The sequence below is a fragment of the Corvus brachyrhynchos genome, unplaced genomic scaffold (assembly GCF_000691975.1).
Source record: "Corvus brachyrhynchos isolate BGI_N302 unplaced genomic scaffold, ASM69197v1 scaffold239, whole genome shotgun sequence".
Lineage (NCBI taxonomy): Eukaryota > Metazoa > Chordata > Aves > Passeriformes > Corvidae > Corvus > Corvus brachyrhynchos.
In genome coordinates, this window is record NW_008246057.1 from 9,091,943 (window position 1) to 9,107,330 (window position 15,388).

At 38.3% G+C, this 15,388-nt stretch overlaps 1 protein-coding gene across 6 annotated transcripts in view; it reads left to right on the top strand.

Annotated features, from left to right (window-relative positions):
* The window catches only part of MOV10L1 (Mov10 RISC complex RNA helicase like 1), a 41,544-nt gene extending 26,156 nt beyond the window's left edge, over positions 1 to 15,388 (top strand). For 5 of the 6 annotated variants that reach the window (XM_017746036.1, XM_017746037.1, XM_017746038.1 and 2 more), the window contains 8 exons: positions 638 to 737; positions 1,132 to 1,296; positions 2,678 to 2,851; positions 3,614 to 3,763; positions 5,462 to 5,569; positions 6,263 to 6,400; positions 7,195 to 7,286; positions 7,797 to 9,541. In XM_017746036.1, coding sequence (XP_017601525.1) covers positions 638 to 737; positions 1,132 to 1,296; positions 2,678 to 2,851; positions 3,614 to 3,763; positions 5,462 to 5,569; positions 6,263 to 6,400; positions 7,195 to 7,286; positions 7,797 to 7,806 — 937 coding nt within the window. In that variant the 3' untranslated portion in view covers positions 7,807 to 9,541. Of the gene's footprint in view, positions 1 to 637; positions 738 to 1,131; positions 1,297 to 2,677; positions 2,852 to 3,613; positions 3,764 to 5,461; positions 5,570 to 6,262; positions 6,401 to 7,194; positions 7,287 to 7,796; positions 9,542 to 13,574 lie in introns of those variants that run through there. The other variant, XM_008642590.2, reaches the window with a different exon arrangement.

The following is a 15,388-nucleotide window of genomic DNA, read 5'->3' on the forward strand; positions in this document are numbered from 1 at the left end:
GCAGGAACTTTCTTCATGGTAAATTTAAGAATTATCTTGAGTAGTGTTTAAGGTTTTTGAAACAATAACTTCTCTGCCACCAGTGGAAATTGTATTGCTCTTGACAATCATTTTGGCTCAAAATGATTGCCACACTAAAAATTATATTGTATTTGGCTTTTACCAAGCCACCTTTACTAACTGTAAACAACTATCAATCATATCAGGTGCTATTAACCAAGGTTGTCTCTGTCTTGGATTTTACCTTTGGAAAAGGACACTCTGAAGCCTTACTATCTTGAGTTGTTTGGCAGAAACAAAGCTTGGGGATTGTCTTTGCTATATCAAGTGCATTGTTTTAACTTAATACCTTAAGGAAACCGAGAATAAGGGAAGCTTATTGGTACAAACAATGTTTTAATTAAGGGTTATGTATATCAGAGTATGTAAGTGAAATCAAAGATGAGAACTTAAAGTTACAGAGTTATTTTTTCTATATTTCCTTCTGGAAATACCCATCTTTGTTCTGTGTCTGTGGGGTTGCCTGGCATACTTGCCTGTCAAGGATGTTAACAGAATTGCTGAGGTCAACCACAGGGTGGCAGAATGAAGTAATCTGAAAAGAGCCCTGTTTCAGGTTAATGTTGTTTAATTACAGGCTTGGACATTTCACTCATGTGATTGTGGATGAGGCAGGCCAAGCAAGTGAACCGGAGAGTCTGATTCCAGTTGGGTTGGTTTCAGAAGCTGATGGGCAGGTAGTTCTCTTAACATCATTTACTGAAAGAGAAAAAGCTTGTTTTTTATTTTCATATTTTGTGAATTATGTAGAAGGCAAGCAGCCATTTTGGTAATGAGTTTTTTAATAGAGATTTTTCATGCATAATATCAATTCTCTACACTAAAACAACTTTCTTTACATCTAGAACAAGTCTATGTTGGTAGGACTGGGTCAGTGTGTGGAAGATATCAAAATAAAAGTATGCGTTCCATTTAAGACAAAAACATACTTCTGTCCTTTGCAAAAAAGTGTTTGAAGGAAAGCAGATATTGATTGATCTCTGAATTCTGAAATGTGTATGTCATTATAAAATGAAGTTTCAATAACAATTGTTTTAATCTAAGATGGATGTTTTTAAATTTCGTATACAGATAATTCTCGTTGGAGATCCAAAGCAGTTAGGGCCAGCAATAAAATCGAAACTTGCGCAGACTTTTGGATTAAGTATGTCCTTGCTAGAAAGACTGTCATCAAGAGAGCTATATCAGAGAGATGAGGATGCTTTTGGTTCCTGTGGAGCATATAATCCTTTATTGGTGAGTTAAACTTTCCATTAGCCCTTTTCAGCTCAGTCAAAAAAGGAGAAGTTGTGGTTACTTACCATGATTTTGCTCCCTGATGCTTAGTGACAAGTCTATCTTGAGCATTAGTTTTCTAGAAAAGCTTGATTAGTTTGCATATGTAGTCTGAACAGTAAAGATGCTGAGCCCTCCAGCATGTTAAAACTTTTCCTTGAAGGGGTCCTCTATTCTTAAGCAGTATAAGTCAAATATGGTGCACAATAATTTCAAATTCCCTTTCATCTTCATTGTCCGCATTTACCATACCATCATAACTTATTTTTTCAAGATGAAAAAATGAAATTTCTGCTTTTAATGTAGAAGAATTAAGCAGAATCTCTTCTTTGATGATAAATTTTGCAAACATCATGTTTCACAAAGGGAAGAAGAGAAACTGTTCTTATTTCTTGATCATCTCTTCCTTTGAAGGATAGCTTCCCCAGACTCTTGTATGGGCAAGTAGCTAAAGTCCACATTAAGTGGCAGAGGTAGCATAGTATTTAAACATGTACAGATGTTTGAGCTGCTTTCAATTACTGTCTGAATCTGAAAAACAGGGCTGATTTTAAGCTTCCTAAGATGCCTTCCTATTCTCATGGTAACATATTTCGAAGAATTAAACTGAGAGCAAAGGATGACTAGATGACCGTGGAAGTAGAGAAGGCAGGAAATCTGATGGCAAATTTAAGGTGAAAGTGAGGGTATTTGGCCCTCCTCAAATCTGTTACCACAAACTTTGGTTGTTGTGTTCCATATGCAGTGCTTAAGGAGATTTGGCATAGTGAGAGAGCAGGAAGTGTGAGGGCTTTAAGGATACGTTTCAACTGGAATATCCTACATTATCCTTTCTACAGCACTGGGTTTTTTTGAGCTGGTTATTACTGTCTGGAATGCTTCCTTGAGACTGTTCTTTCATTTAAAGACAAATAGTTTCAGATGTCTTAAGGCCAGCTTCTATCAGCTGTTCTGATGCTCCCTTTTTGCCTGTCAGTACTTCCTCAGAAGAACATGTTACATCCATGGAAACTCCATGGAAATAATCTGTCCCTTAAAAAAAGATGATATGTCTGTAGATCAAATGTTTTAAGAAACTGGAGAATGACCAATTCATCTATCATGTACATTCAATTCTCTTGGTTTCCCCTTTGGAGGGGAAGGAGATGGTCCTTCAAAAAAACTGCTTTGGTGTACTTTTTACTTACAGAACACCACACCTGCAGTTTTTGCCTTGAATACAGTTCTTCGGCAGCTTTAGAAATGCTGAATGCTAGCAGATGGTAAGGTAGTAGGTGTGTTCTGAGAAGTCTGATGAATAATTACCTGTTTCAGTTACTGATTTTGGGGTTTGTCTTTGCAGATCACTAAACTCAGAAAGAACTACAGGTCGCATTCTGCATTGCTTGCCTTGCCATCTAAATTGTTTTATCATAAGGAGCTAGAAGTTTGTGCAGATACTTCAGTAGTAACTTCTTTTTTGAATTGGGGGAAATTGCCCAGGAAGGGATTTCCATTAATTTTTCATGGAATAAAGGTATGTAAAATGTTCATACAGTGAACTGTATAGGCTTGCTAGCAGTTTGCTGATTTCTTTAGAATAAATTCTAGAAAGGACATGAAAAAGATTAAACTGTCTCTCACAAGTAATGTGACTTCCTAGCCATTTGGTTTTAGAAACAACTGCTGAAGTCAAATGTTTGCTAAGAACTTGAGCAGCTGCCTCTTGAGGTGCATTGTGGAGACATTTTCATACAGGTTTAAATTCATAGCAGATGACCAGGATGGAGTTACCATCAGCTGCTTTAGATTGGTTTTGATGAGAGTTTGCTATGTTAGGATGGATACAAGCCTCTAAAACTGAAGGATCATGAGGGTTTAACTTGGCAGAGGCAAAAATAGTACCTTGGAAAGTAAGGTTTCTTTAGTCTTCCAAGAAGTTAATAAGAAGTGGTAATACCTGCTGCTTGGAGAAGCTTGGTTTTGAGCTCTTCCGTCTTGCACAAAAGCAAGATACCAGCTTGTTAGCACATGTTACTCTGAGTTGAGATGTAACTCCTTTGTTGCATACTTACAATAATGTTGTCATATCAATTATATTTATAAATGTATAAAAAATATATATAAAGTGTGAGGTGATACTTGTTCATTAGAAAAGGTGTATAGAGAGGAAAAGAAATTATATATAACATTCCATCACTTATTTTGCATTCAGGAGGTATAAGAATAATCTATTAATAAATACATAGTCATTTCTGCACCTGATCTCCATCGTGTCATTTCCTTTCCCCTAATACAGGGCAGTGAAACACGTGAAGGTTGCAGTCCTTCATGGTTTAATCCAACTGAAGCAGTTCAAGTAATGCAGTACTGCTGCCAACTGGCTAAAAGTGAAGCCTCTGCAGTATCAGTGACAGATATTGGAGTGATTGCACCATATCGTAAACAGGTATAATGTTTAACAGGTCTGATGTCCTAAGAGCTTCAAAGTTGCTGTATTTCATCTCATGTATTTATATGGTGGCTGTGGTTTGTTCAAGCAGGAGGGCATATGTCAGAATTTCACTGTTGTGTGAAATTGATTATTGTATTGATGTATTATCAGTCATCAACGGTGCTGCCGTTGAAATCTGAACCTAGAGAAAGACAGCAATAGTGACGTTCTACTGGTTTTTTAGTTTTAAAAATCAAGCAATTAAGGAGACCAATTTGGAAATAGAAGAGATTTTTCAGTTGCTGGAACTAAAGAGTGCAAGTCAAGAATTTATTATCCAACAGCTGGAACAGCAGTCTGATTCTGTCACTCTCTGCACTGAAGACTGGAACAAAAGGGAATTATTGTGAAGTAGGTGGCATGACACCTTGTTGTGGCCTTGAGGAGACTAGAGGAAACAATTACTGTGACTTCTTAGCTGTCCTGTAGTCAGACTTGAAGTTTGTACTGCTATTGAAACCTCTAGAGAATGCTGAACATTAACTTGAAATGCTGTGCTTTATTTTTTAATGTATTTGTATCGAGGTGTGTTAAATATGTGATGTTTACTTTCATTTTAAAAATAAACTTAATCCCCTTTCTGTTGCAGAGAAGGTTTTGGACAGTGCACATAATTCTTTTTGGTATTCACATCTCAGCGTTCGTAACCTTGCACATGTGGCTTGGGGGAAACACTGGGAGGTGTGTAGAAAAGACCAAGCCCTTGTGAAGAAACCTCACTTGCAAATTAAAGCTTGTACCGATCCGACGGGTCAGGTGCATGCACCTGCCTGTGTTTGCAGTCATTTGGTTTTTTCAAATATGTATTCATAGAATTGATATGACTGAATTTCTTATACTCCCTAAATGATGATTTCACATGATTTAATGTGTCCTTCATCTGCCTATAATACAAGGCATGTGATAGTATGGTCCACATTAAGAAAGTCACTTTGTATTGCAGGAGCACTGATTAGAAAGTAGTGTTTGACCATAATCTTCAGCTTAGTCAGGCATGATTTCTTCTTAAATCTTTTGGAGCACTTCAGTTAAAATCTCTAAACAGCTTTTAGCAGATGGCAGTACAGCAATCCCACATGTACCAGGATCGCAGTGCCTGAAACTCCTTGTTCTCTTTCTGGTTTGGGAGGGTACTTAAGATCATATCTCACATCTGCCTTTCACTCTGCATGATGCATCTGGCAAGCAAAGGTGGAATCTTTGTAGTCTTCTTGATGGGCTAAGGGAAGCTGCTTGCCCTGCCACGTCTGTGGTGTGCATGGTTTCAGATATGATGCATACTGGAAAAAGAGAGTTTAAGGATCTAAGTTATTCTTTTTAAAATCTGGACTACTAAAAATCTCTCGCCTTCTGCTCAATTTATGGTAGAAGATGAAGGAGTAGTCTCTAAGTTGTGTATTAACTGTGACACTTTCTTGTAGGAAAAGTTACTATTTTATTCTAAAATCTTGCTAATGATTGATGGTTAAGCTCGGTGTAGTCATTCCTTTCGACATTGCCATGTTGAAGCGCATACATATATATGTGGTATGGTTTTGGTTTTAAAGCAGCCCACTCTCAAATGTAAAACTAAATTCAAACCCTTTGGTTTTGCTTTGGTTTTTTTTTGTTTTTTTTTTTTTTTTTTGTGTGTTTTTTTTGTTTTTTTTGTAGGTGGAAAAAATTAGATTTCTTCTCAGAAGTATTGATTTGGAAGACATAAAAGTTGGCACAGTAGAAGAGTTTCAAGGGCAGGAGTATATGGTTATCATCTTATCAACAGTATGTAAATTTACTGTGGTCCTTTTGAGAATTTTTACATGTGTAATTCTTTGTGTCTCCTTTTTGATATAGGCCTCTAAAAGAAAATTTAGAAGCCATATTTTTGTCAGTCTGTCACAGTATTTGAAAGCAGAGCTTATTAAGTGCATGCATGTAGAGTTATCTTGCTCTTTAAAATCTGGATTATTAAAAATCTGTTGCTTTCTGTTTAAAATATGGTAGTAGTATTTCACATTTGTAGCTTGGAGGAAGACTCTGGGGTTTTCTCACTTGTGGTTTTTTTCCTGAGGGCAATGGTACTGAGCTTACTTTCAGTGTTCCACATCGTACCATAGCTTTTCAATCCACCATTGGATCTCTCTTAAAGTAGTTCTAAGTATGTACTATGCTCTTATTTATAAGAACTCGTTATTTAGGTTATGAAAATTTTCTTTTTTCAAAGATAGGTTCAAATATAGATGAAATATGGGTGAAAATCTAATGAGTCATAGTTTTAGCACACTACTTGCTTTGGCTGTTTTTCCTATGCTAAGTCAAAGCACACTGATGAGGCTATTGAAGAAGGCGTACTGAAAGACACATTGTGAAATGTCATTCACCTGAGTGGATTGTTGGAGTAAGGAAATATGTTAAAGTTACCCTGTGTTGTGGTCTTACTATTTTATTTCTAAAACTATCTATAATTAATTTTAGGTACGATCTCAGAAAGTCCTAATTGATGATGAAAAACACTGTTTGGGCTTTCTCTGTAACCCAAAGAGATTTAATGTAGCAATTACTAGAGCAAAAGCTTTGCTGATTGTCGTGGGAAACCCTCACGTTCTTGTGAAAGTAAGTTTTGCGTTCATATCTTTGAATTGCATGTGTTATTTGCCACAGCAGTTGAATGATTTTGTGGTTTAACCTGATGTGAGGGAGCATCAGAATATGCTAGGAATTTGTACATTGTCCTCAGTCTGCATTTAGGAATATCTGAACTCCTTGGGTTCCCATACGAAAGGACAGTTCAGGCACACATACAGTAGATTTCCAAGCGCAAAGGAAGTGGTGCTCTGTGCATGCAGACTCCTAGCTCCTTTTTGTTTCCAGCATGGAGGCTCTGACCTCCTCTAAAGTTCTCCAGCAGCCTGCAAGTCCAGTAAGCATGTTCCGAATAAACTCATGCAATCAGATTCTTCACAAAATGCAATTGCTTCACTTTTTAAATGGAGTGTGGCAGAAGTGATTGTTCCCAATTGATGCAATGAGTGCCAGGGAAGAGGACTCCTTTTGAACTCATGCATGGTCCTTTCACAGGAATAAGTTGAGCTTGTCTTAATATCTAATTTTATTCTATTTTATTTGTTTTATTATTTAGTCTTACTTCAGGAACAAGAAGGAAAACAGTATTCCAGAAATGGTCTGAGTAAAAATTTAATTCACCCATACCTAACATGTAATTACATGTAATTTAGAGCAGCTGTAGATACCTTCCTCACATGTTACACCATGCTTGCACCATTTGTAGAGTTGTTTTTGGAAGAGGTCCTATTAAATCTCTTACATTCATGTGCCATGTTAATTTGTTTGAAAATTCACTTCACAGTGCACCGTGATTACAGTTACATATTAATCTTCTCTTGTAGGATCCCTGTTTTTGTGCACTGTTAGAATACAGTTTAATGAACAGAGTTTATATAGGTTGTGACCTCCCCGCAGAGCTGGAACACCTGCAGAAGTAAGTGTCTTGTCTTCACTTTAACCTTGCTAGATATCGATCCATTTACAGTATTTTTAGAGCTAGTGTCATTTGAAAGATTGATCAATACAACAACCTGTGATATCATAGTAGGATTGGATTTTGCATTCCTAAGTAAATGTTATGTGAACATAATGACATGTAATGTAACTCTGTTTTCTCCCATCCCATAAGAGAGTCTGAGTATTAATTATTAAATATGAGCTGTTGTTGACTTTGGTATCTTATGTATCCCCAAATGATGATGGCATATTTGATGATCATAAGGTGGGGGAGTGTACAGCAGAAATGGTTAAGGTGATTTCACTGTAGTTAAAAACGAAGTGCTTGGAATTTGATTTAAGTATGTCCCTTCTGATAACATGTAATAAATACAGTGTTAAATGGGTATTATACACCAGATTATACTACTGGGTTTTTATAATCAAAAAATCATGTTGTTTATGGAAAGGTAAGCAAGATTTTTATGTGACTCTCTTTAATTGACAGGTGTGACTAGTTTTTTGGTATTCAGGATGCAGTCACGGTTTTAGTATTCAACTGTTTTGAAACTAACACTTAACAGAAACTCAGTCCTGAGCAGATCAAGCGCCTGTTGTCCTCAGAGAGAGGCACATGTTCTGAAATGGATAGAAGTTTCTGCAAACAAGATTTTTTTTTTTAAAAGAAGTGAAAAAGTTGTAATTAATAAGATAAAATAGTACTGGCAACTTACTAGCTTCTGTGTTTAAAATGTGTATTACTGTGCCTCTGCAAAGAACAGGATGCCTGAATCCTTCAGGCATCAGGAGAAAAGTATTGAAGGACTCCTATGTAAGCTTTTCCTTATTCTGTAATTGTTTCAGCTTCTCAGTTTTCTTGGACTTGTGTAGTGCCACCTAAAACTGGACTGTCCCAAGAACGTAGATGTGTCACATCATTGTTGTGGGAGTGTTACAGTAACATATCTAGGATGTGAACTGGAATGATACATTAAATGTCTCCATTCAACTGATGCTGAGTACCTTAAGCCAAAACCCTACTCCTAGTTTTTAAGGCCTTTGTATATACAGCTGAGATCACACAGGGTGTTCTTGGTTTCCACTGCAGTCCATCCATCTGCTGTGGTGTATGTCAGAGCAATGCCTTAACTGGCAGTTAAAGAAAAAAAGAAAATTAAAACTGTGTTTTGCCTTTCTGTAAACAAGGTATAAAATAAAGTATTGTGTTTTATTTTGGCAAAATTAAAACAAAATGATAGGTTAGCAGTATTTCTGCTCTTGGCTTAATTTGGCACTGTGCTTTCCCATTAAACAGTATTTTTCTCTCTTCCTTGTCCTCTCCTTGGTGATTAAGTCTTGCACTTTAGGAGTAGCTGGACAACTAGACACTGTGTTTAAGAATTGCCAGTACAACAAGATGGCTTTCTGTAACAAACAGAAGTGTGTTAGATAGGACTATAGGCTACAGAGAAGCAAATGAAGGAAGAAAGAAAGCTTTTGTTTGCCTTGTTTACAGTCCTCTCATGTCACTTCTGTTCTTGGTGTGCACTGTGCTTCTTTCCCTTGCAATGCACAATATGGAGATACTGCAACTTACAAGATGGCAAGTGGGGTAAAACATCAAAGCCAGGCAGGATATAGGGTACCTGCACTTACTGTGATACAGGGTGGAGTGCCCAGATCTGCCTCTCACCCAGACTGCACTGTCAGAGTGCATCCAGGGTGTCACAGCTGCATTTGAGCAGCACTCCAGACTATTCAGCCCAGTATCTTTGATGTTGTATTATGCTGCTTAAATTGCTTTCGTTCATGACAGGCCAGGATAGATGGTTTGTGTTGTTGCAGTATGGTGCTGAAAATACCAGCACTGATGCCATGTCAATATTCTACATTCAACTCAAGAAATTGTTTAACTAAGATCTCTTCTAGTTGCCTTCGGAAAGACCTCTTGCTTCAGGATTGTGTTAGAATGTACCACATCTCACAAACCACTGCTTCCAACCTTGGATTTTGTTAGTGTGCTCATGCTCTCTTGAGAGAACAGGGAAGAGATCATAATGGAGATGGATTATGCTTACTGTATTGCAAGATACCATCTAGAACTTTTGACTAGTATTCCCATGACATCTGCAGGGCAAAGTAGCAAAGGACTGATTGTGATACTTAATAGCTACAATTTAATAACCTTTTGACTGTAATAGTTTGCATGTTGGCATCAGTTTCTGCAAAATAAACTACTTGATTTATATTTGAGCATTGGGCATTTATTACTCAGTAAAAGTCAGATTACAAATGCTTATTATCATACATGGTGTTCAGTTTTTTTAGAAGAGCTCTCAGCTTAAAGAGCAAGTACAAAATAACATTCACATGTAGACAAGTCCTGGACAAAACTTGGGTCCTTTTGCACTTGCTTTTGTACACTTTAATATTATAGAATGCAGTTACCATCTTCAAGGAAAATACTGCTTTTGTTTTTACACATGTATGCACAATGTAAAAGGTAGAAGTATGTCAATGTGGTTCATGGGTCACACTTCTCAGTTGGGAAAAAATGTGTGTCTAAACAATATCAAAATTAAGGGAAGGTGGAAATGCAGAGTAGGAATGATTGCACAGATAAATAATGGAGAAGTATTTCCATGTGCACTCCTCTTAAGGAAAAGTAGTAGCATTGAATCTGCACATGGGTACCTGAAGGTGCTATTCTAGCGGGTGGCTGAGGGAGCTGGGTGGTGCTTTGTGGCTTCTCAGTTCTTTCATAAAATCACACAGGTGATAATGCAGAAGGTCCATGAAACATATCCTGTGTGTCAGGTCCTAACATGCTTGGGCACGTCTTTACTAGCACACGCTAAAGCTAAGGTCCCAAAAACTATTTTGCTTCAATCAAAGCTGGGGTATTTGGTGTGAACACAGAGCTCTCTGTTAATGTGCCTTTAGTACAATGATGCTTAGCAGAAGTCTGTGTTTTCATTAGAGATCCATGTATTCCTAACAATATAACACTTCCCCATCTCTGGAAGTGTTCACGGCCAGGCTGGATGGAGCTCTGAGCAATCTGGTCTAGTGGAAGGTGTTCCTGTCCGTGCAAAGGGGTGTAGAACTAGATGATCTTTAAGGTCCCTTCCAGCCCAGGCTCTTCAATAGCCTGTGATGCTCTGTCTGTCAAACAATAAAACATGTCTCTGTATGAGTACTAGAGAGATGATCCCAGTCACTGACAACCTGGAAGGTGATGGCTATCACAATATTTGTGTGGGTTTAGAGGGTGCATAGCAACCAAAAGAGCAATGAAGCTGCTGTAAGGGGAAAGGGGATGCAGTGTTGTGCCTCATAGTGAGACTTTAAGCAACAATGTGTCCCATGTTGACAGAAAGACAAAACTGTGCTCCAAAAGGGAGCAAGTGCTAATGCTGCAAATTTGTTGTTTCAATTGGTCCTTGACAGCAGAGTGGCCCTGGGGCAAGGGAGGGTGGCAGGGCCTGCAGCATGACCTGGCAGAGCAGCCCAGCTGGAGCAAGGTGCAGTTCCTGCTGCACTGGAAGGCCTGCCCTTGGCACAGAGCAGTTGGCCAGGCCAGCTGGGACAGAGAGCTGAGCCAAACCCATACACAGCCCTGGCAGCAGGGAGCAGGGAGGGAAGAAACATGAAAGTATGCATATTGTCAGCTCTTGGCAATTTGCTGAAAATAGCTTTTGGGAAGTCAAGGGTCTTTGGTGGTTTCCATTCTGTTTCTAAGAGCTGTGCCCTGGGGCAATAAAGAGGATGAGGTAGTGAAAGTCTCACTTTTGGCTTCCCTTAAATTAATGAGCAACTTCCCAGATGGGATATGTGAGGCAGAAGAAGAAATCAAACATTCCATTTAGACTGCCTAAAATGAAGCCATTCTTTGTGTGGAACAGAATAATGACCAAAAGGCATTTTCACCTTGCATCATTTCTGTTTTGGGGAGAGCTCTCTGCAGATTGTTCAGGTCTTGTTATAGAAAAGAACTGTGCCTGTAGCCCTCCAGATGAGTATTTCCATCCTTGAAATAGCATGCTGGTTTTCTTAGGCTCCCTACCTCTGCCACCAGCACAGCAGCCTGTGCAGGAAGGGCAGGTGCTGGCATGGATGTGGAGCCAGTCAAGCCCAGCATGTGCTGGACTGTCGTTTTGCTGGCTGGTGATGCAGTTTCTTCTGTCCAAATTTCTGTAGTCTTGAGGTTGTGCTGGAGTTGCCTCTTTTAAGACGTGACATTTGTCAGATGCGGTGATTTTTAACTTTAGACCCAAGGAATTGCTGGTAATGGGCTAGAAAATACCTGCTATTAACTTTCTTAGGCTGTTCACTAATTTTACTTAAGCTATCACCCATTTTTAAAAACAACCTGTTTGCCAGTCTTCTGTTCGATTTCTTCATCTGAATAATACAATCAAGGGTTTTTTTAAGTGTGTTATACTAGGTACTGCTAGCCAGGCAGTAAGTCATCCCAGATACATTCTGTCCTGTTTGCACTGAAAATGGTAACAATAGTTTATCCCTTTCTACTTTATTATATCCAGAAATTAAGTCTTTAAAATGATTGTGTGCTGCAAGCATGTGTGGCCTCTATGGTAGTGCCCTGTACATGAACCTCATTTGTGTATGGAGTCATTGCTACCACCATAGAAAAATCTAGCCAGAGAAAACTTAAAGAACAGATTTAAAAAAAAAAAAAGGTGGCTCACAGCAGAACATGTAAGGAAAAAAAAAAGGCAGAATTAATTTTTACTGAATTTATTAATAGTAGAAATAAAAATTAATTACAAGCAGACTAATGCTACTGTTTGTATATTGCTGTGTAATCTTCTTTCTTACTGAGTATTTTTGATACTTTGAAATGCAGCTGCTTTATGCAGTGCAGATACAGGCTCTGTGTAAGGACATTTTCCACTCTCCACTTACTGCAAAGCTAAAAATCCCAAAATCCCATTAAAAGCCCAGGAGATAAAATGATTTTTTTTTTTTTTTTTTTTTTTTTTTTTAGGAAGTAATGCCGGATATTGGCAGTCAAGGGTGATGGAGCGAGGTGAGCAGTGACCGGTGGACAGAATGAGTTGTTACGGCCTCCCCAGTAAAAACCACGGGGGGTATAGTTTTTTTTTTTTTTTTTTTTTTTTAGTTTTCAGGAAGTGCACTGTCTCTACATCAGTGTGTATTTGCATGCATGGGGCTGAAAACATTTAAATTATGACTTTCAGGCAGGTACACGTTGAATCTTTCTCCCTTTTTACCAGGATATTACAGTTTCAGTGCGAATTTTTGAGCAGCTGCTGCCTGTTTTGTGGTACATGTATGCAGTATCTTGATCCATTAACACCTGAGTGGTTCCATTAGCAGAGATAGAATGAGACAGGTACCTCAGCAATTATTCCACCTCACTGACATCATCTGCATCAGCAGCGCCTGGGGAGGCACACACCTCCCTGTCCCTGGCAGAGCAAGGAATTGCTGCACACCCTCTGCCGAGCTGCAAATGCATTGTGTTTAAAGAAACCATGTAGCCTGAGCCAGCTCCTGCTGCCAGCAGTTCCATGCCATGTATTTCAGATTTTGGTAGAGTCACTCCTGCTTTCCATTGTGTGATGCAGAGCAAGGTTTATACAGCACCTTGTTCCTTTGTTCAGAAAACAGGTTTTTGTACGTTTTACTAGTTGACATTCCTTTAACACTATTTTCCAGTTTCATTTCTTTTACTAATCAAAAATTTGTATTTCTCTTACATTCATATAAGAAAATACACTGTGATCTAATATCATAACGACTAATTTTCCTTTTGTGGCTTTAGGATCATGATGAACAGCTACAAGCCCACAAACAGCTGAATGCCCAGGGGCAGCATTATATTTTCTGCAGATATTACCTGTCTTGCTTGACTTGACTGTAATTTTTTTAGTTTTTCTTCTTACGTGAAAATATCATTGTATCCTAATTTAATTCTGCTCCAGCAGAAGCTTTATTTTAAAACATATGCCTATAACCTTTCTCCATCAAATATCTATGCTGCTGTTGTCATATATCTAGCAGCTTGTGAATCAGCATGAAAGTTATTCATATGCTGTAATTTTCTGTATCAAAAAGCTAACAAATAAATATTTAATATCTTAGAAAAGCCTTCAAAAGAATCTAGTACATCAGGTAATTATTTCTGAGTATATCAACCAAATTTGTCATTTTGTCCAAGTGTATTTGATACAGTTGGCTTCAGATGTGGCTTTCTGGGTTCCTGGTGTAACTCCTGCTCTTCTCTCTGGGTTCTCAGCAAAATGTATCAGTCACAAGAGGCTATAGAGACATTACAGCATGGTGAAGAACTGGAAAGCTTTCAGTTCTTGCCAGTAGAAAATACGACATGATCTGACACTAGCAGGGTTAGGAAGAAGGCACATCCATTCCACAGCCTTCATACCAGGAGGGTGTCTGCCCTTTCCTTGTTGATTGGCATTAGCTGTGATACTTACACAGTGTGATCTCTGCAGTTTCTCTTCAGGGCAGACTATGTGGCCCATAGTTCCCCATGTAAAATGGTGGGGTTTTTCCAGTCTAAATAGAACTTCTTCAGGGTTCAAGCAGTTGTTTGGGTTGAAAATTATTGAGATTGTTTTTTAATTAAGTCCTTAATAAATGGATTCCAGACTAGCTGTTTCCGTTAATATGGTGGGGACATGACTATTCTTCATGACTGTTCTAATCACATGACTATTTCTTAATAAGCTCTAGTAGATAATGAGGAGATATAAAGTATCTCCCCTTACTGTAATATATTGGTTTGATCTTCCTGCTACTTTCCGAAGAAAATGCTAATTTAGTGTAACTTTATTTTCTGCATCATGACTGACAACTTTACCATCCCTGTCCACTGTCTCCTCTTTTCAGTTCTCAGGGTTTCATCTGTTCCAAGTCTGTATAAGGAACTTTGCCTCTTGTCTCTGTCCGGACAAACAAAATGGCTTTGATCCATAACTTCTCCTTATAGCTTTAGGCATGCTCTAGCAGTAGGGGCTTGTGTCAAAATTAGTATTTCATAATATAAATAATAATGAGAAATAATGAGAAATGATGCAACCACTGATATTTGCTAGTCAGAGGTAAGTAGTTCAGTGCAGCCAGGATAATCCTGGAGACCTCCACATTACTATACCTAGATTACAGAGCACCCAGCTAAGCCATGCACAAATGCAGACCATTTACAAGCACATGTGCAGTGGTTTAGCTTTACTAATTTCCACTTTTTAAATGTGGCTGACTATGTGGGGCAATAAAATAAAGCGTGTCGGGTTATAGAAGCAAGGAGGTAACCATCAGTACCTGCAGGTTTGCCAAAGCTAACAAAACACCACATGAATTTAAAAAGTTTTGCCCAAGGCTACATTCACAGGATTTCAAGAAAAACCTGTTATGTTGATAGATGAGAATCCAGCTCTTCATTAGATGTGTTGCATGTAATCTCACCCTAATAGCTCTTAGGGGGAACATGCCTTACAAAGCTCATGTTTGCAGCCAGGAATAGAGGAACATGATTTGCAGCTACTATACAGCACTTAACCACACTGCATCCCCAAGGTGTATTTGCTTTCTGGGTTTGGGCATCTTTCCAGATGTAAGACAGACATGAAATGCTACCTCTGTAACATAAGGCCATACAAGAGGTTTAGTGTGAAAGAGATTTCTGGAGATCACCTAGTCCATTCCCCTTGTTCTGAGCCTGTCCAACAGGGTCTGGTTGCTCAGGGCCATGTACAGTTGGATTTTTAGTAGTTGTAAGGATCCAGACTCCACAGTTTCTCTGGGCAACCTCTTCCAGCATTTGACCACAATTATGGTAATTTTTTTCTTATTCCTAATTTGAATATCTACTGTTCAAATGTGTCCTCAAAGGAACATGAAGAGAAAAATGTTTCTTCAACAATCTGAAATAAGACAAAGTTAATTTAAAAAAGTTAATGTTGTCTAAACTGTCTTAAGCAGGCAGAAATTCCTTGCAACATATCTGGGAGAATATGTTTGCAATTTTGTCCTGTAGAAGGGGTGCTGATAATTACTATCTCAGGATCAAGATAGAATTCATATTATTTC